At 38.7% G+C, this 20,457-nt stretch overlaps 1 protein-coding gene across 1 annotated transcript in view; it reads right to left on the bottom strand.

Annotated features, from left to right (window-relative positions):
• LOC110043830 (uncharacterized) overlaps positions 1 to 17,809 on the bottom strand; it is a 44,804-nt gene extending 26,995 nt beyond the window's left edge. The window contains exons 1-10 of the mRNA XM_089275677.1: positions 17,631 to 17,809; positions 15,718 to 15,792; positions 14,166 to 14,214; positions 12,639 to 12,649; positions 11,295 to 11,369; positions 6,036 to 6,110; positions 5,654 to 5,725; positions 4,768 to 4,842; positions 3,739 to 3,810; positions 857 to 922 (exon numbers count right to left, since the gene is read on the bottom strand). Of these exons, the coding sequence (XP_089131803.1) occupies positions 857 to 922; positions 3,739 to 3,810; positions 4,768 to 4,842; positions 5,654 to 5,725; positions 6,036 to 6,110; positions 11,295 to 11,369; positions 12,639 to 12,649; positions 14,166 to 14,214; positions 15,718 to 15,792; positions 17,631 to 17,803 (743 nt within the window). The 5' untranslated portion in view covers positions 17,804 to 17,809. The remainder of the gene's footprint in view (positions 1 to 856; positions 923 to 3,738; positions 3,811 to 4,767; positions 4,843 to 5,653; positions 5,726 to 6,035; positions 6,111 to 11,294; positions 11,370 to 12,638; positions 12,650 to 14,165; positions 14,215 to 15,717; positions 15,793 to 17,630) is intronic.
• Positions 17,810 to 20,457: the final 2,648 nt, after the last annotated feature.

Genomic DNA, 20,457 nt, shown 5'->3' with positions numbered 1-20,457 from the left:
ATCGGGCTGCTGATAGCCAATCACGTTCGGGAATTTTGTTATAGTTTTGATTATTATTGTTATTGTTATTGTTACATCCAACATGTGAGAATGTGACAGAAATAGATTAACGGATATTTTGCGCATAAATTTTTAGCACGAAATTTTACAAGAGAGCTGGGGAGGAACACAAAAGAACTGTAAATATTAAACATAATTTTTTTTTCAAGTGTAAAAATTTATGTATAACATCTAAGCTATGCCAAAAAGCTGAGTAACAGGTCCACTGCAGCGTGTAATTTAAATATATGTGGTGCGTACAAAACGGTGCTTAAATGCGAGCATTAAAAAAATTCAAACTCCTACCATCTGCAGCAAAAAGGGTTTAAAGTGTATATGACAGATGTTATGTTATTTGCTCGATTTAATCTACACGAGTTCGTGATTTGAAAATCGTCAGAAAAAAATGGTTTTGTTTCGTTTTTTCTTCACCGCCCTTTGGGAGTAGCAGGTCCTGAGAACTAAACAAGACCTTTGGTCAACATATATTTTGTAATTTTAATCCCTAGTCTTAAATCGGAATTACCCGAGAGTGTTAAATTCCCGGTATGTTTAATTTCCTTTTATCGTTTTTGTTTGCTTAGTTATTAGATGGGATACTTCCACATCAGATGACTGACTTGTGAGTTTTACATCGACCCCATTTTCTCATGTTTACTTAACACGCCGTTATTTAGAGTATCGATTTTCTCCATAGCGGAAATATTGTAAATTATATATTAACCGGTGGCAATTAGCTACTTTGCCTCCACAATGGTCTTTATCTCAGCTATCCTTGACCAATTCAAAGCTTTAAGGATGGTGATAATAAACTTACAGGCCTTTAATGCTTGTTATTCCTCTGAGATCTGGAACGCTGCTCAATCTGTTATATTTAAGATACCTTCCGGAGATGGAAAGAAAACATAAATCCTGTCAGAGCCATTTCTCCTAGTTCTCCATAAATAAAGGGTTGAAGAAGAAATTTAAAAAAATGCTGTAATGTTTTCAAGGTTTCGCAAATGGTGAAAATTCATTTTATTTACAAAGTTCTTTTCCTACCGTGCATTCGAAATGAAATTATTTAATTTCATATTAAAATAACAACGCAATGGTAACCAATCGTTCCAAGAGAGGTTTGAAGAATGCAAAAAAACAAAAAACAAACAAACAAACAAACAAACAGCCAAAAAAAAAAAAAAGCAAAAACAAAAAGAACAGAAAAAATTTTTTTAATCTTTTAAAGATAGTAGAACAACGTATTTTAGCATATGAGCCTCTCAAATTTACTTAATATATTAGTGCCTCAAATGGTGATTTTATCGCAATTTTTCCCATATGCATACATCTCTGAGATAAAGAGATATTGAGCCGTAAAAACTATCCAATGAAAGCAGTTATGCCCTAGCCTAATTGTAGGAACCAATCCCCCTCCTAGTCACAGTCCGCGCGGCTATGTTTAAATAGTTTGACCGTACCTTCGCGCGGGTTATGCAAATCACAAAGTATTCGCTCGAGTTTACAAGCGATAACAAATAACTTTACGTTCTTTATGCTATTTCGCCGTATTCCCAAGTCGTCTGATAAATGTCCACTTTCATCGTTTGTCTCGCAGCCCCTATGTTATTCGTATTTCCTATGTTATTCCTCTGTTATTCCCATTGTTGTTATTTGTTGTTCCGCTCTTAATGTATTATGTTTGTAACATTCATTTTGGAAACCACTGGCAACGACATGTGTAGTTAAGAGTTCAAGTTGTCCACAATTAAACTTCCGTTACCAACCAAAATTATTGCTGGTGCGTTCATTACATTTTTAACCCTTGACGCGATATGTTTGATTTTAAGAGACAGGCTCTCTTAAAGTGCCACTGAAACGAAATTTTCGTATGTGAGATTTTTGCTTAGTAATAAAGTTTCAACCTTACTTGGAAACACTGGGACTTTTTTTTCGCATACGGTAAGCGAAAACTGCTTTTTCAGCCGTTCGAAGTTGGCTGGTTAAGCCCAAAATTGGCGGCCATCTTGGCGCGGCCAAAACAGCCTAGTGACGTCACTGGTTGTATTACTCTCATGCTGCGCTGAAAATTTAGAGTGATTATGGGAGAAGAGAATACTGTTCGAAGCCCCCCAAAAAACATCTTAAGGACATCTCAGAGCTGTAAAGCAGATAATCACAGTAGCCTTAGACAAGAAGAGGTGGAGAGTCGATCCTGGGGCTTTTCAGTCTATTTAATTGGATATTTGCAGGATATTTTATGTAAGCAAGCAAACGAGTGGGAGTTCTTAGATCGCAAAATGATCGGGACTCTTGGTGAAATGGCCACCACTCAATTAAAAAATACCTACACTCATAAAGTAAAAAAGACATGAAAACAAGAGAAAGCGGCTTTTGAAATTATTATCCGGACTGCTGCTGCACGAATCGCAGCAACAACGCTTCGAGTTTCGAGTCACTTCGCTTCGAGGAAACCGGACGCTTTGTGAGTTTCACCGCGGACGAGATTGTGCTACAGTGACCTTTAGTCCAGTTGCATCTGTTACATCCTACAAGTTATCAAATCAGCAACAATTTAAGAAACCCTCTTCTTTTATGTGAGGGAGCGAGTTTAACCTATAAAGGTAAACTAAGCTGCCATGACCCTACAGGTATGTTTTCAGGAAACGAGAGAAAGCGTGACAATGTCCACGGCGAAAGGTGATATATGCAAATTAGTTCAAATTCTGTTTAATAAACCTTCGAAAGGAGTGTAAACTAGTGACGTTTTAACGAATTGCTTTGAATTTGGATACCATTAAATTAAGATCATAGACATAAGTATGTGCTAAAGAACTCAAAGTAATCCATCGACCGTGAAATATTGCAATTGGGAGATACGTGTAAAAGAGAAGCGAAATTCGCGCTTTGTTTACACTGATACGTATGCGGCGATAAAGCAAACCCTGCTGCGGATCACAATTTTCAAAGACACATTTTGTCTACCACAAGAACTCTCACTTATTAGTATCATAAAAAGATGCCCTCTGTGTACAAAGAAGTACTCGACTCAAAGCTTGTGGACCGTTAATAACTTCGTGATTATGCGGATGGCTGATGCGCTTACGGCTTTTACCGCAGTAAAGTTGCCGAGGATATATTCGAACCTTGTGTAATAGAACTTAGATAAACGTGAGAATCCAAATTTCAGAACCAGGCTGAAAGCAGACGAGTAAATATCGTGTTTAGGCTTTAGGACGTGATATAAAAGTTGCCACACTCGTCTTCGAAATCTCCAATCGAGTACTCAAAATGTTCGAAAAGTAACTGAGCTGTTCTAATCTGTAGCATTTATTTTGGTGAATCTACACTCTTTGGCGCCCTCCAACGTTCATGATATGTATTTCCTGTCAAGACTGGACAGAAATCACAAGGTAGAAAACTAGCAGGTATCGATAATATGAAAAATAGACTTGAATAAATCAAGTGAAAACAAGAGAGAATCTATAGCGCTTCTTGCGTGAATACAACCAGTGACGTCACAAGGTCCTTAAATTCGGTTCCAGAGCCCGGACACAGTTTTGCTCCAAAAAGTCGATTTCAGCAGCTAAAAAAAGCACTTTCCGTTAGGATTTGACAGAAATAAAGTTCACCATTATTTTAAGCACGTTTGAAACTACAAATTGGGGTAATAAAAGAGAGTACGAAAATTTCGTTTCAGTGGCGCTTTAAGCTGAGACTTACAATACACTCATTCGCCTTGTGTTGCGAAATGAACCATCAGCTATTGATAACAAAGTGTTCCATCCGAGGTCTCTGTGTAAATCATGGTAAAAGAATAAATCAACAACAAGAAATTGGTCAGTGTGCTTATATGGATTGCTAAAGTAAACAAGTAAGCACGCAAGCAACGGCAAGCAAGCAAGAGTGGGGGCACTAGTTTTTCGTCTGGCACCCTTAATTTTCACGGGCTAAACTAACAGTCACAAACTGTGTGACAATGAAATCAAGGTAAATTTTCCTCTTTCTGTACTGGCTTGGTGAAAATGCGCAATTTTGTATAAATTCCACAGGCCATCTTTGTTGATTGACCGGTTTTTCAAACTTTCCCAGTAGATTTCACGAAAATATGAACTCGCCAGAACTTTTAAAGTATATACAGTTGAACCTCCACTAACGGCCACCCCACTACAACCCCACTTTTTTGTCCCGGTGGACGGTCCATGCATTCACTCTTATTTTCACATCTCTACAACGGCCACCTCACCACAACGGCAACGGCCACTAAAGCGCGTCCCAACCGCCAAAAATTACATCTCGACAACGGCCAATTAAACAACAAATGACGAGCGGTGTATACGAAATCCCAATTTTCATTGAAAAAGGTCACGGAACTTGATCCGTTGCGCGTTGTTGGTCTCTGTTTCAGTTATATTGATATATCTTGATTGCGTTACTTATTTATATGCTGCAATAGGCATTTTTTAAAAATCAAAACGTTGCACCTCCGAAAAAGACAGGTGTCATATTACACCGCTAACTCACCATAGCTGCCACCCTTCTACAACGGCCACTTTCCTCTGTCCCCAAGGTGGCCGTTGTGGAGAAGTTAGACTGTATTTCTGAAAATATTGAACCGATGGGGTCCTTTTTGGCGCAGTGAAAGAAAATTCGAATTTTCCGTCCTGTCGTCGCATCTCCATATTTAGAGGCAGTGGCTCTTAAAAGAACAATTAGTATGAAGAGATTCTTTGAGTGGTTCATATATCTTACAGCGTTATAAGGTTATCAGAGAGTCCCTCCAAAGTCCTTGGATGTAGAAATGACAGAGAATTCAATCGCATTAACCTGCAATAAAAAAGGAAAAATAAAATCAATCCTTATTAAGACATCAGGTGATTGATGTGTAAAATGTTTACTTAATTGGCCACTCCCCATTGGGGCTTTTCAGGACCAATGTAAACAAACAATGATAAATAAATATTCAAATAAACATAACTAGGTTGAGAATCCCAACTGGCGGGAGGCAGACCTGTTGGCGATTGATATGTAAAATGGTATAGGTTCTCTGCCGCGGGGCCTCGCGCGTCACCTGTCACTTATTTATGGGCATACTTATGTGGGATAATGGACAACGCTCGGTAGGCTAGAATGTAACAAGACGCTGGCGTCTGTATTCTGTATTGGTTCTTGAACAAGGCTTAGTGCATTACAATAAGTAAAACTAATATTTACCTTATGATATAATATGCTTAGCAACTAAAGAATACGTCATCTTCTGTTGCATTTTTTACCAAAAAGTTAGTCAGTCACAGTGAATGACTGCATACAAATATTGTTATCCTTAAGCCAGGAATAGACGAGTTGCTGGAAATCTATGTCAATTTTCAAAGGAACAGTGAGTGCTTGGACTTTCCTGCGTAAAGAGCGGATTTCCGTCACGAGGAACTAGGGGTGTAATAAAAATGACAATCAAACTAAATTGAAATTTCTTGAATTTTTTTCCATTCCGCCACTTATCGTGGAGAATTTTGCCATTCTTCTCTATTTTGAGAAATCTTTCAAATAAGCAGCAATTATTTATATATCATAGACACTTTAATAAGTGCTGTTGACTCGACTCAGTATATATATTCAGACTCTAAATATTTTTACCCACAGGGTTTCCAAGTTCTTCATCGCCGAGAAAGTTCCATTCTCGATATCTTTAAGGTTGCAATTATTCACAGATCTAAGTAGAGTACAAATACGTTATAATAGATAAGCGCTTGTTATTAAGAGGGTAATTAAAATTTCATCGGATGGTGGCCAGAGACATTCATGTGAGCTGAAGTCTGGGAAGATATTACAATTACATTCTAATTCGCTTCTCTCAACCGAACGCAAATTTTTTTACCAATAAATTACCGTAAATAATCAAACAAACAAGAAGTATCAACAACAACAAAAAAATACTTATAAAAAAACGACATCGATTCCCACTCAAAATTGTATCTTACATTATAATAACTACAAAAAAGAAAAGAAAAATGATAACTTACAAGGTTTTCATGCTCTCTAAACCAGCCAGAGCTTTTGCAGTGAGTGTCCGGCCGATGGGATTTTCTCGAACGTCCCTGCTTAGTGGGTAAATAAGGAGCAAGCATGAACAAACTTGAGTAACGTGTATAGGAAGTATTTTACGTAAGAAACGCGTTGTATATAATATATATATCTTATTAGATGTTTTGGTGTGTATGATTGCTGTATATTTTTACGAGTTGTGCCGTATTTTCACGAGCCCGTAGGTCGAGCCAAAATTCAAACAATGAGTAAAAATATAAAGCGATACTATGGTACACCAAAACATCTAATAAGAGATTTATTATCCAACTGCTGTAGTCAATAAATTTATCAACGAAAGAGGGAGAGTGTGACAGTTTTGCGTACGCGCGCCGACCTGTACGACAAACAGATTTTCTACTGTACAGATAACTGTACAATATCGCTGTATATTTGTACTGTTATTTGGACGGTATTCGCTTCAGTTGGATAATAATGCACATTATTATCTGGCTGAACTGGTCCGCGTTGAAAAGAAGAATTCTGAATGGTCCGCTTAGCGGTCCGAATTGTGCACTACGGAACGCTAACAGTACAATGTTCAAGAGCTAATTTCGACAAATTGCGTCTTCAATTCATTCCTTAAAATAAAAATTTTTTGTCAAGTAGACATCTTTTACCTTTATGTTTGGAGGACAATTTCAGTTTAATTCACAAAAGTGACGTCACAAACGTAAGTAAAAGCTTTCACACGGGTATTCACCGAGAATGGTTCGTGGAGACCCATCAATTTATCAACAGTTTTAAAAGAGCCATTATAATAAATACTTTATTGAACAGTAACATATATTTATGCGTGCCGAATACACATAAAATAGGTACAAATGTGATTTGACATCCAATTACGTGCCTTTTGTTTAGTCCACTGCTGTTTGGATTTGATGTCCAAACTGTGTGCGAGCAGGTTTAAAACCCTGTTACTGAGAGGTTTGGCCATTTTTTTTCTGTCACAGCAAAGCGTCGCGCGAGGAGTAGGGGACCACACTTTTCCTTTACACAGTTGGGGCCTGTAAAGGACATTACGAAGTCTATTTTGCTTCTTTCCATATTGAATCCAGATTGAAACCTTGGGGTGTCCAGCAATTTTGTTTTAAACAAATGGAAATTTCACCCCTGGACTTGTTTTGAGTCAAGGTTAATGGTCAAACTAGGATATGACTCTAACTTGTAGTAGCCGTTTTCACTCTTTGTGAGATTATGCAATATTATTGCATGATCTCATATAGTCATCGGTCGTATCGAAGGTTTTAGGACTTTATGAAACCTGAGAATCTCTCCCCCGATGATAGATAATAGTTAACAAAGATAGTGAAAACTCTCTCGATAAGTGTTAACAGGTAATTAAGATAATGAAAACTCAAGACGAAATCGGATTGTCGCATTTGCAAAGCGGCAGACAAGATGATAGTTGAAATGTAAACCACCTATGCCTCTAGTGAAGTCCCTTCTAAACGGCTCAAACAGACCCAGGAACACAGGTAAATAACAGTGCATTTATTTTTTAAATGATTATGTTGTTGCTGATGCAGTTTTCGGGTCCCCTGTGCTTTGGCGGGCGAGAAGATTTTCCTGAACGTAATTCGAATTGGAGCTTTAAAGCTGCCTACAGGCCAAAATTTAAGCTTCTTCTTCTGTTTTTTAAGCGGTGATGCGGTTAATAAAATCCCAGCTTGCGGTGTTGCGGTCATCTCAAACCCTTCGATGTGCGATGTTTGTGTTTTTCACGCCACAGTGTTTGGTAAAATAAAGTTATTTGCAGTGCTGTGGTTTCTTGTTTAACCTTTCTCAGACCTAAATTTAGCATCCAAACTTTGTTAATCCGTGCTAATTTATGACAAGCACGAACCATTGTTTTTAACAAAATATAGACCAGCACTATCTACTTAAACTTCAAGATGCTTCAGCTGCCAATCCGAAGCTGTTTTCATTAATACATAACTTGCCAAGTTACTATACCTCAGCCACGATGCACCAGGAGCTGGACCGAAATTATTATTGACTGCGTAGCCTTTTTAGCTGATTTACAGGCAATGGAAAGCGTTAATTGTAATGTGTTCATTTCGTAGAAAATTGTCAACGCCGCCCTAGACAATAGGAAGTTAACCAAGGTAAAAGCTCAATTTACCCTGTGATCAATCATGGCTTAGGACGGTAACCAAGGTTGCGATGACAGATATATCAAGTCCACTTGTGGTCGCATGGTTTCTCGCACCCCGTGGTGTCCAGATTGCGTCAATCTTGTTTGGTCGCATTTTAGACAAAGTTTGTTTCCATGGCAAAAAAGTAAGGCAATCGGGACCAGCCACTTGAACAATATATTAGAACTTAGGTCTAGATATTCTGAACTTCTCTTTCCATCATTTTTGAAGGAAATTTCCGTGCAAAAGGGTTTCAAACCAGAATTGGTTAGCGAAGATCATTGAAAGCGGTTCCTCTATCAGCGATTTCTGAAAGTTACGCAGTTTTGCAATTAGAATCGCTTGGTTAGCAGGTTAAATGAATGGAAACAGAAGTCACATTTAACTAGCGAAAGTTGGTCTGTAAACAAACACCTAGAAAAAATGTTCAGCTAGTTAATCAGCCTAGCGAATAACATTTTATTTATTTTACATGAATGTAAATGGTTATGTTGTTCGGTTCCCCTGTGGTCTGAGTTCATTGACAGTAAATTAAAAATAACAAACAGAAATTAGCATTGACGCAGATCCTGAATTATGAAATTTTGCAAACCAAAGCGAATTTCCCTTTGGGCGAGCGTGAAGATTTTCATGAACGCCAGGCCAGAATTTAATTTTTTTTTTTTTTTTGGCGTGTTAAATTCATGCTGAGTTAACGTCAAAACATGGCATGCAGTGATGCAAAGTGATTTCATAAAATTATTTTTTCGAGAAAAAGAAATGTATTCCGTAACGTCTTTGATCTACTTGGTAATGGTTGCCTTCGCTGTGAAAACTTCAAGGGATTTTTCGTGTCAAATTCCTTCGTTGTCTCGGGTCACGTTACATGTAGGTCACCTGTCACGATCGCCCGTGGTTGATTCTTCACTAGAATTCGTTGCCATAATTTCCTTTCACTTGAGCCTTGGTAAACTTGAGCGGAGATTATCTTCGAACTAAAGTAGACATCAGACCGAGAGGTGATTTGAGAACGAATTGCTCACTTTGAAAAAAAACTTTGATTTACAGGTAATTTCTATAGAGCGCATCTGGTTGAATCATGTGGTGTTCGACTACAAAGCAATAGGTTACAATAATACTAAGAAAAGGTGACAAACATAATCAAAGAGATAAAGGCAAACAACGTACAGATATTTCCTCCTATTGATATGAACTGGTAGATTGAAGTAGCTGATGAACTAAACTGAAACTCGATGCAATTAACATAGTTACTGCTGCATGATATAATACGTACTGAACAAGACTCTGACGCAACGAATCACATGTATTTTACTTAAGAAATAGAAAACATGTACCGTGTTTCTATCGAGTTATAGATCGAAACACGAGTGGAAGTTTGGGAGAACGAGAAATGCTGTGGGAACACGAGCCGCAGCCGAGTGTTTCCACAGCTTTTTCGAGTTCTCCCACACTTTCACGAGTGTTTCTATAACTCGATAGCAACACGGAGAACATGTTTTCTATTTCTTTTCGAAAACACCGCGACGAAAAAAAGAAAAATAGCTTGTTTACCTTGATCATCAAATGTAAATTCTCTTTGCTCGCGCCATCATTACGCCAACAGCTCGTGCTAGTTCTGTGTTTCCATCGAGTCATAGCGGAGCTCCGGCGGCCAAGCCGAACCCCATACTCATAAGAAAAGAACAGGAAACCCATGAATTGATTTTCCCATGGTTATCATGGCTAGCGGTATTGCCCGTGGGCACGTACGCACGACGGCGGCGGCGGCGGCGACGATGACGACGACGACGACGACGACGGAGTCGCGCAACATGGCGGCCATACTCGAAATAATAGGTTGACAGAGACATGCAGCCTTGGTTTACCGTGTATTTCTTTGATATTAGACATCCATGTTATGATCAATTGACACCTGTCAAAACAGGGTATCCGCTGACCAGTATCACGTGACCATATCAGGGGCTCAAGTTTACACCTCAAGTTTGCACCTCAAGTTTACACCTTGACTTGGTGAATACGGGGCAGGATTGTTCGGAAGCCGCTTAACGCTAACCCAGGATTAAAAGTTAACCGAGTTATAACTTTTTCTTCTATACAAATGTTTTTTGCTGCTTTGTTTTGTGTATATAGTGATCATTAAAACTCAAACTGAACAGAAGGCCAAACAATAGACAGAAAACCTCAACGCAAAGTTACAAAATTCAAATCAAAATTCTACCTTTTGAGTAATATATCGTCACTAAATCTATTCGAAATGGTTCATCATAATCAAGTCAGTAAAGAAACAACTGTTCTCTGACGTTACAAGCAAAGTTCTTGGATGAGGGCATAGACTGCAAGCAGTCTCTTTCGCTCGAAAATCTGTGGGGAGGAGCACAAAGAAGAACGCAACACACGCGAGCGATGGGTCGTGAGAGTGCGAGCGTGATATCCGGAGCAGCGAGCCGCCCGCGCTACTAGCGGCTCGCGGCTTCGCAGTTCGCAGCTCGCATGTCACACTCACAGTCAAACTTGTTTTGCTTTCTTTATCGCGTTCTTGCCCACGGATTTACGAGCAAAAGGGAGACTGCTCGCAGTCTATTGAGGACATCAAGATCAACAATGTTTAGCTGCTCTCGTGGAGTCCAGTCTAGTTTTCAGCCTGACCCTCCTCACAAGCCCTTCTCTCTTGTTCGGTTTTACTTCTCGGATGTAACAAAAGGGGCCACAACTTTTTTACCACGGGTACAGTGTCTCTAGTTTCAAAGTAACACCTTTATCTTTGCAGTAATTGCCTTCTCACTTATAGCAATTAAACTCCCAGATACTGACTTTTTAAAACAAACTCCAACTGAATGGAATAAAACTAAGCATAAGCTCAAAAGTACGCATTGCGGACTTATTTTTGGTTACGTCTCTGATGTTAAGGGAGTTTTCACACCACGTCTAAAAACAACGCTACATATCTATCATCACAACAAGAATGACTCGTACAGTCAAATTTGACGTTCTGCGCCCTGTGATCGTCAACGATTGATGAGAAACACTCTACATAATACATATGTAACTCGGGACACTTACAAGTAGGAAAGTCGTTTTTTTCCTGCAACAATCATCTGTAGGTCATCCACCGAAAGCTTGTTCCTTTTCATTTCACTACAATTTAAGAAATGAATAGTGATACATTCATATGGCTCATCAGTAAACGCAGGAAGATAATGAGGTGCCCAGTAAAGCTGAACATGAACAATACGAAATGATACAAAATAAAAAAGCGTACGTGAACTATTCTTGTATTTCTCAAAATAAATTCTAACAATATAAATTTGATAATGTCCTCAGTAATCCACAAAACATATACTTCAATGAGCAGAATTTAAAAAGGAATTGGGTTTTTCTTTTTAAGGAGGGATAGAGTTGCTAGAGGGATTTATAGCAGTTTGTTGTGGAAGGAATATTTCACTCGCTCGGTCGGACAGCAGTCATTCAGTCAGTCGATGGGTCCTGAACGTTTTAGTTGCTGGTTATTCGTCTGACTAGGGTATTTCACCACAAAGATGTTTGTGCTGTTCGAAACAACCTTAATATCGATCTTGAGAATGTCACTTCTCGGTTTATTCACAATGGCATGAAACCTAACCCAGATAAATACTAGGCTATGGTACTTGGCAAAAAGGAAGACGACCTCAACTTTGAATTAGCTGATATTGACATTAAAACCACAGACAAGACTTGTCTCTTGGGGACTGTTCTTGAATTTGCCGATCATATTTCTAGTATTTGTCCCAAAGTTAGTGCTCAGATAAGTGCTCTGAACAGACTGAAGCTAAGAATATTTTACCGCCTAAAACTAAGGAATCGCTATACCGCGCATTTATACAGCTATATTTTAACTATTGTAACCAAGTCTGGCACCACTGCGGAAAAAGAAACACCGCTAAACTCGAGAAAGTCAACGAAAGGGCTTTAAGGTACGTCTTCAAAAATAAAACTGAATCTTATCAAGATCTCGTGCAAAGAATCAGACTCCCATCCATGGAAACTCGAAGAATCCAGGACATGCCGTCGACAATAAATAATTGTATATCGGACAAAGCTTCATCCCCAGTTAGAGATCTTATCACCTTACGCTCATCCAAGTATAATCTTCGACATGACTATATCCTTTCTTTGCCGAAAATTAACACGACTAAATATGGTCTCAAATCATGGAACGAGCTAACAAATGATATGAGAACTAAAGCAGGCGCTAATGAAGTGAACAACAAAATTCGATCGCTTAAGTTTGACTGATGTAGGAATTTAATGAGATTTGATTCTTTGGATTTTTAGTTCTCTGCGTTTATAGGTTATTATAGCTTTATACGATCAATTATTGTACATTTTTAGTTTAAAGTTTTAGAATATACTAGGGCCGTGGATTACCTGTACACCAGCTGCTTAGCATGATTAGCTAAGCGTAACTCCACGTTAAATAAAGTATCGCCATTATTGCCAGTATCGCCACAAGAGGGGCCATCTTGTGAACAAAACGGCTGCCAAAGCGATGAACAGATCTTTCTCGTTTGGAGTGGAATAAGTGCTCCGAAGTTAGAGACTATTTGGTATACAACAGAGGTGGTACTGTAATTCGATCAATAGATAGCTTTGAGAGCTAGATTTTGACCGAAACTGTGTCAAAAAGGTGCATACCACGACCAGCGACCTTCCAACCTGCCACCTTTTGATTACCCGGCCGGAATCTTACCAGTTCAACAACTTACAACTGATGAATTATTCATAACTGACTGACCATGACCACCGCTGAAACGATCCGCACAGCCAACTTACAGGAAGCGACTACGGATTCACATGGCAGTTGTTTTCTGCCGGAAATCATTCAAATGACTTGTTTTATTGGCTATGTTATCTATTCATGAATGCTTTTAGATGCTGCACAGGATTTTCGCTCTCGCGCTTCACTTGAGGTCAGGAGATCGCTCGGCGCGTACTCGTAAATTTACGGGACAAAGCGCATGGTCAGTTCTGGGCCAGAGAGCGTTTGGTCAGTACTCAGCCTGCGCGCTCGTGTGAGTAATTTCTAACCTCTGATTCAAGTATTTTTATTAGTGTAATGAAGGATTGAAGCTGTTTGTAATAACCAAAGTCCTAAGGAAAGAAACATCGATGTCAGAATGCCCTCAACTCGCTAGGGCAATTAATTTTAAAGGCGAGGAGACGTAAAATAGATTGTGGATTTGGCCTCATACACATGATTAGTTTTTTTTGTTAAAACTGATTACTTTATCAGTAGTAACCATCAAAACAGCTTCATTTGTCCAGCTATAAAAGTAAGATCAATAATCATTTGTATATTATTGATTGCTGCAAAATTTATGCTGTGTCACACACAAACTCCTCAATTTTTTTAGCACCCTTATTTGCATTACCTGAAACATATGCATGTCAGTTTCAAATATCACGTTGGCTTAAAAGGCCTTTTGATTTGTTACAGTCACCTCTCTTCCATCTAGTGAAGTATTTTCTTTCCTACTGCTGTCCAGCTGCTCTTGTTTACGTTTGCACAATCAAGAAAGTAATTTTATACCCTGTCCAGTTTGGCAGATATTATTTATGAGAACCAGGAGCCTTCAAGCTGGCGGCACTATCAAAACGTTCCCGCTGAACTCTTCGATCTGAGAAGCTTTGACAGTTACAACAACCCAACAACCCAAAGGAATCCTGGCTCATAAAAATACCTGCATTGAAGGATGAATGGTTAATATTTTTTAGTTTTGTTTCAGGTACAAGTCGTGCCTTTTAACTAAAGACTCTGTAGCGTCTAATTTTACATATAAAATCTGGACCTCGCATGCATAGAAAAACATTGCATGGTTATCTTTTGACATCAGTTTTATTTCCAATAATTACTGGTTAAAAATTATATCATAATTGCACTCATACATGGCTTGCATCTTCTGGAAGGAAAAATCCTCCTTTGATGTTATTATCGTTCAGAATGCTGAAAACAAGATATTGATTAAAATTACTCATACAAAGCAGCTTATTGAATCTTTAAAATCACAGCTCTCAGTAGAGCTGAGTGAGAATCGTAATACGTAAAAAGGTCAAGCACTGTTGACCCAAGCTTATCTAATAATCTTTATGATTTCACAGTCGGACGTAAGATCCCATATAACCAACGTGTTAATCTCTTAATTAAACCTGTAAAAAATGTCCAAATGTTGTGTTTATAGTGTTAAAATGCACATAGCTACACTTAGCTATTTCACAGGCATGCTACTTAAATTGAAAGAAACAAATATATCAGCGAAACATAATAGGTTTAAAAATCAAGGGGACATCTCCCTCTTTTTTAAACTCCTAATAAAGTTTCGAAATGTATTAAAACATGGCGAGAACCGAAGCCCCTTTTCTTCAAATATCAAAGAAGACATCCCCATAGCGTTGGAGGTTTTCCTTCGCTGTGAAACGAAACGAAAGATAAATCCTCCAAGAAAAAATCCACGGGTAACATCTGCGGAAGAACTGGGTAATAATATAATGAAACTTTGATTTGTTATAATATTGTTTATGCTGTTCATTTTCGACAAATATAGCAAGCTTCGGCTGGATCACTACATAGTTTTTGGAAGTGACTCTTCTGCGATTTCAACCCTGACAGAAAAAATCAACCAAAGATATCTGATGGTTTTATTATTTAACAATGAATCCTGCTGAACCTGAATCAAGGAATCCTGAAATAAATTTTTTTCGCAGATTTTAACGTAGTTAGGCGCTTATGCCTGTCTGTCGCAATTGCGTGAAAATGCTCGTTGCTGTTAAAAACGAGAAAGTTTTGACAAAAGCCTTTGCAATAAAATCAAAACCAAAATGTGTCAGATTTTTTAAAATCAAACACGGGACACTTGCCGGGTAAAGGAGTTGGCTCAATTCAAATTCAATTCAATTTTAATTTAAACTCTCACAAACATTAATTTTTTGGTGCTTCTTACTAACCCACCACGTGGCTGTCGCTATATTAAACTTACCTGTGTACCTACTTACATTATTTTCAATGAAGTCAAATTCCGGAAGATGTTTTGCGGAATAGCTGTTAGAGAATTTCGCTCTAAATTTCTGTAAAAAAAAAAAAAAAAAAAAAGAGAGAGAAAATATGTCTCAAGAAAACAAAAATTGAGTACAACTAAAAATTAGGACCATCGGATCTAAAACAAGCTGAATAGACTTTCGACGTGGTTATGGGGATATTTTATGTCAGAAATAGCGTTTATGTCGTCAACCTTTCAAGTGCAAGTTCATTTATTCACGCTTACTTCTATCACAAACAAATGTTTTAAGTTAGTGGCAGTGAAAAGGAGGAAATTGATTATTTCGTTTAACAAAAGAAGTGTGTAGTGGCCACACTGAAATTATCGACGAGGACAACAAAATGTACAATACAATTTATTTTCTATAAAATGAGGTTTGACATTTAATTTTTGCATTCTTGTCATATACTTACATGATCCGCAGTGATGTTAGATTTCGGAAGCAATTTTCATCGATGGATGTTACCAGAGGATTATTTGAAAGATCTCTGGGGACGGATATAGAAGTAATTTTATTCTTTGCGTTAGTAAAAAGAAGTCTCTCTGATGGGAATGAGAGTAAAATGCCCTGTTGTTTACCTAACAAGATAATTCCCGCCAGAGCTCGAATCCGGACTGCTCAATCCGGAGTCAAATTCACTATTGCTCTTCCACGTCGGCCAGTAAGGAACTACATGTAACCATTGTCCATTTCCCTTTCCTCATCTTCCATTCCATATTTCTTACTCCACCTTTGCCTATTTCCCATTGTCCACTGCCCATTCCCCTTTTCACATTCCTCATTCTCCGTTTTACCAATATTCCAAAACAAAAAATATAACTTTACCAATATTCCAAAACAAAAATATAACTTCAATTCGTAATTCTTCATCGAATGGGAGTTCACTGTTTTCGGGCTAAGCCTTCTATGGAAATTTTAAATTTTGGATGTCGTTTGTTGGGATATAGACAAACGTCTGTGTCGGTGCCCTCTTTCAAGGGAGGAAAAAAACTTCGCAATAGCACACTTGCTCGATGTCGTTATTTGACTACAACTACCAGGATTCATTTCGTTTCTCCTTTATTATTTAAATTTTTGAGCCATATTGGGGTTTAAATAACAATTGCCCTGGTTGGCAGAAGAAAAAGAGTCAAGTGACGCCATCAGGTAAATCTTCTATTTAACAAATTGACGTCAGCTTTTTATGTGTCTACCCTCTTATTGATGATAAATTGCGTCATAACATTATCAAAGTTTACTGCGGAAAGACTCGCGTGCGGCTCGTGGTTCCACAGCCACCCTTAACAATGTTAGGACGCAATTTATCATCAATAAGAGGACACACGCATAAAAAACTGACGTTCATTTGTTTTTTACAATAACAAGACCCCAAAATGGTCAAATGCCGGGAACAGATGACGGGAAAAGACGCCGTAAACTTGCCGTAAACAAAGATAAGTAAATTTTATTCAAAATGACGCGAACAATGTCAATAGCTTTTCTCGCTTTTTGATTGGCTACTTAAGAAAGTGAATAAAATCTCATAGGTTTAAAAGTTGACAGTTTGACAACTGAAAGTTGAACTTGAGAGCTTCTGTAAATCAGATTTCATCCTTCTGTACTCTTATTGATGATTAAAATGAGCCAATCAGCGCGCGAGAAATTGGACAGTTATTGCAAAATAAGGTATTGCATGAAGTCATAACCTTTATTATCAAAATTTGGCTTAAGGTCTGCTGTCATTTTTTATTAAACCTTCTTGCCAATTTTGGTGACTATATATTGACTACAATCCTCCGTAGGAAAAAAGATGGCGGCTGTACATTTTACCACAATACCATGCGAGCCTAATACAGCTCGTAAAGTACAAGGAAAGCCATATTTTTTCAGTACATTTCCACGTGCTATCGACATTGTGTGCGCGGGGTTTGACTGTTTGACAACGTTCCTGTCCGTTTTTATGAGCGTTGTTTAAGTTTCTGTAGCTCGGAATTATGGGTAAATGTACCGATCGCCATCTTTTTTCCTTCGGCGGATTGAAGCTACGTTGTGGTTAAATGCCAAAAATTGCCCAAAGTTTAGGGCACTTTAGCTCCAGCGTGTTTTAAAGCCTCGCTCATGGGATTCCAGTCAATGTTCCTAGAGATCCTCTGCCGAGAAATCAATATCGAGGACTCAAGAACAAAACAAATACATGAAATACACAGAGCAAAACCGTAAGTCCCTCCTCACAAGTCACAAGAGTGAAAACAAAACAATATTTTTTCAAAATAACTTAATTAAGTTTTGTTTATTCAACTTGACGTAAATATGATATTGCCTTAACTAATACATTATGCTACTCACAGCTGTACTGTATTGGAGGGGATCTTGCCGCAAGGAACTTTCTGAATGCCGACACTTTTGACCTTTAGCCGCTTTCCAAACGGAGTACACGTACAATCCTTTGGTGGACAAACACTTTCGTAAGACACTGTGAACCACAGGGTAAAAAGCAACGACGTCAGGATGACGTTCATTCCTGAAGATCTCTGCATTTCTGTTGATGTTTAAAATAGCAACTTCAGAAAGCTTTGGTGAATTTGTAATCCGTTTGTAATTAGTCGATATATTTGGCTCGATCAAGCACCAAAACTATCAGTGGCGGATCCAGACCTTGAGCTAAGGGGGTGGGGTGGGGGGAGGGGGGGGGGTGGAGGAACGGTTTTGTTTTGCTTGCCCTGCCGGCCTTTCTTCCTTCTGTGATTTCTTCCTTTCTTACCCAAAAAAGGGCGGGGGGGGGGTAGGGTGGGCCCCTACCCTAGATCCGTTGCTGTGTCTATTATATAGTTGGTTACGTAATACGGCATGGTGCTTTTCAGACAAGCATACAACATCGGGCTTACAAGTTGTAACAAACTATCGGTCAGTGGGGACGATCCGAAAGGCGTGCCATTTAAAGAACAGGAAGATCATTAACAGCTCGTTTCTCATTCGCTCGACCGCTATTTTCATGAACGTGTCGATTGACCGAGAGCATGTAGAAAAGAATGCGGGCAAGAGATAAAAAAGATATACACGCAGAAAAACAAAGTATAGTGAGACATTATTAGAGATCATATACCAAAATGAACGAAAAGATCTAGATTTACAGATTACAAACCAAGAGTATTTCAATAAAATTGAAATTGCAATGCATTTGCTCGAAATATCAAGGTCTTTAAGTGTCATGTTACCGATTTTTTGCTTAAAATACATATTCAAATTAATCTCTCTCAAATTCATTGTTGAACAAATAAAGAAGCCTTGACTGTGCTCTGTTCCGTTGTAAAGCACGCAGGAAGCGGTAGAGCACGAAAGAAGTGTAGGGGAAAACACGAGACGAAGTCGAGTGTTTTTCCCCACTTCTTAAGTGCTTTACAACAGGACAGAGCGCAGTCGAAGCTTCTTTATTTGTTTTATCATAAAGAATCCAATAATTTCCTCACGCATTCGGCTGAATTTTCAAACCAAACTTTATTTTCCAAACGAGTAAAACTGGGGTCAGCCGTGCTCTGTTCTCTGATAAAGCACGGTAAAATAAACCAATCACAATCCTTGTTAGAATTGTTCAAATAATTTGATTGGCTAACGAATCGACAGCTGTCAATCACAAACTAGACTTCAGCGAAGCGTTCGGTTTTGAGTAGTTTCGAGCAGCTTTCGAGAGAAGAACGATGCCTTCAAATTAAGTTCGCTTTTTAGTTAATTTTCAAATAAGAATGTATAGGCAGGTAAAAGTTTGTAGTCCAGAGGAATCCGGCCGTGTTGTGGCTTATGAAAACGTGCACTTTTCCAATGGAAAATACGAAACCAGGAGCTCAGAGCTTGCGGATGAAAATGCGAAAAAATGATGCTGAGTTGAATTTGAAGGGAGCTACAGTTATTTACGGCTTGCAGCCGCTTGCAGCAAGATTGCCCGAACTAGCGTAAAAGTTAGACAAACTAAACTGTTCCCACTGGTTCTACTCCGACTACAGAGGAAAATATCTGGAGCAAGCTTTGAGCTGACCACTCGTCAATTGACTTCGCTGTGATGACCAGAGAACGAGCGTTACTACACTGCATGCAAGTGTTGTTTTGAGCAATTGAGCATTTTTACAAAAATAAAGCTTCTCATCATAAACAGAGATGGCTCGATTGCTGTTTTCTGTCGTTGTTAAGTATAATTTCTGCCTTCGTAAATATAATGTCTTTTATCGAAGCACTGGTTAGGTTGAGAATTCGTTTATTTCGCTACGTGTTTTGTCCGCCAGAATCAAGCAAAACTTGTTATTTTAGTACAGTTTTCACACTACTGTTGCTAACAATGGTCTCCGTGAGCCATATTTACCGCAGACATAGAGCTCGTTTCCATTGCGTTTGTCTGAATCACAGGGGATGATTAATTTGGGTAAAATTTGTCAAAATTCTGAAGCAAAATTTGAAAGCCAGCTTACTGTCATCAACCGTGCTCTGCTCTCTGATAAAGCACGCTGTTTCAGCCAATCAGAGCGCGCGTTATATGAAAACTTTATAATAATGCTACATGTTGTCGCTTCCTGGAGAAATGCAAAGAACCAAACAAACGTAATCTGGACAACACAAATGGAAAAGTTAGTCTCCGTGTGGTTGGCGGAGAGAAGATCAATCATACATGTATTGTAATTCATTACGCGGAACGGTAATTTTCCAGCAGTAACAATTCATAAGTAGTAGTAGTAGTAGCAGTAGCAGTAGCAGTAGCAGTAGCAGTAGTAGTAGTAGTGGTAGTAGTGGTAGTAGTGGTAGTAGTGGTAGTAGTGGTAGTAGTGGTAGTAGTGGTAGTAGTGGTAGTAGTGGTAGTAGTGGTAGTAGTGGTAGTAGTGGTAGTAGTGGTAGTAGTGGTAGTAGTGGTAGTAGTGGTAGTAGTGGTAGTAGTGGTAGTAGTGGTAGTAGTGGTAGTAGTGGTAGTAGTGGTAGTAGTGGTAGTAGTGGTAGTAGTGGTAGTAGTGGTAGTAGTGGTAGTAGTGGTAGTAGTGGTAGTAGTGGTAGTAGTGGTAGTAGTGGTAGTAGTGGTAGTAGTGGTAGTAGTGGTAGTAGTGGTAGTAGTGGTAGTAGTGGTAGTAGTGGTAGTAGTGGTAGTAGTGGTAGTAGTGGTAGTAGTGGTAGTAGTGGTAGTAGTGGTAGTAGTGGT

This window comes from Orbicella faveolata, unplaced genomic scaffold, assembly GCF_042242905.1.
Source record: "Orbicella faveolata isolate gen_17 unplaced genomic scaffold, um_ofav_v1 contig_37, whole genome shotgun sequence".
Classification (NCBI taxonomy): Eukaryota; Metazoa; Cnidaria; class Anthozoa; order Scleractinia; family Merulinidae; genus Orbicella; species Orbicella faveolata.
This window is presented reverse-complemented; position numbering and strand designations above follow the sequence as displayed.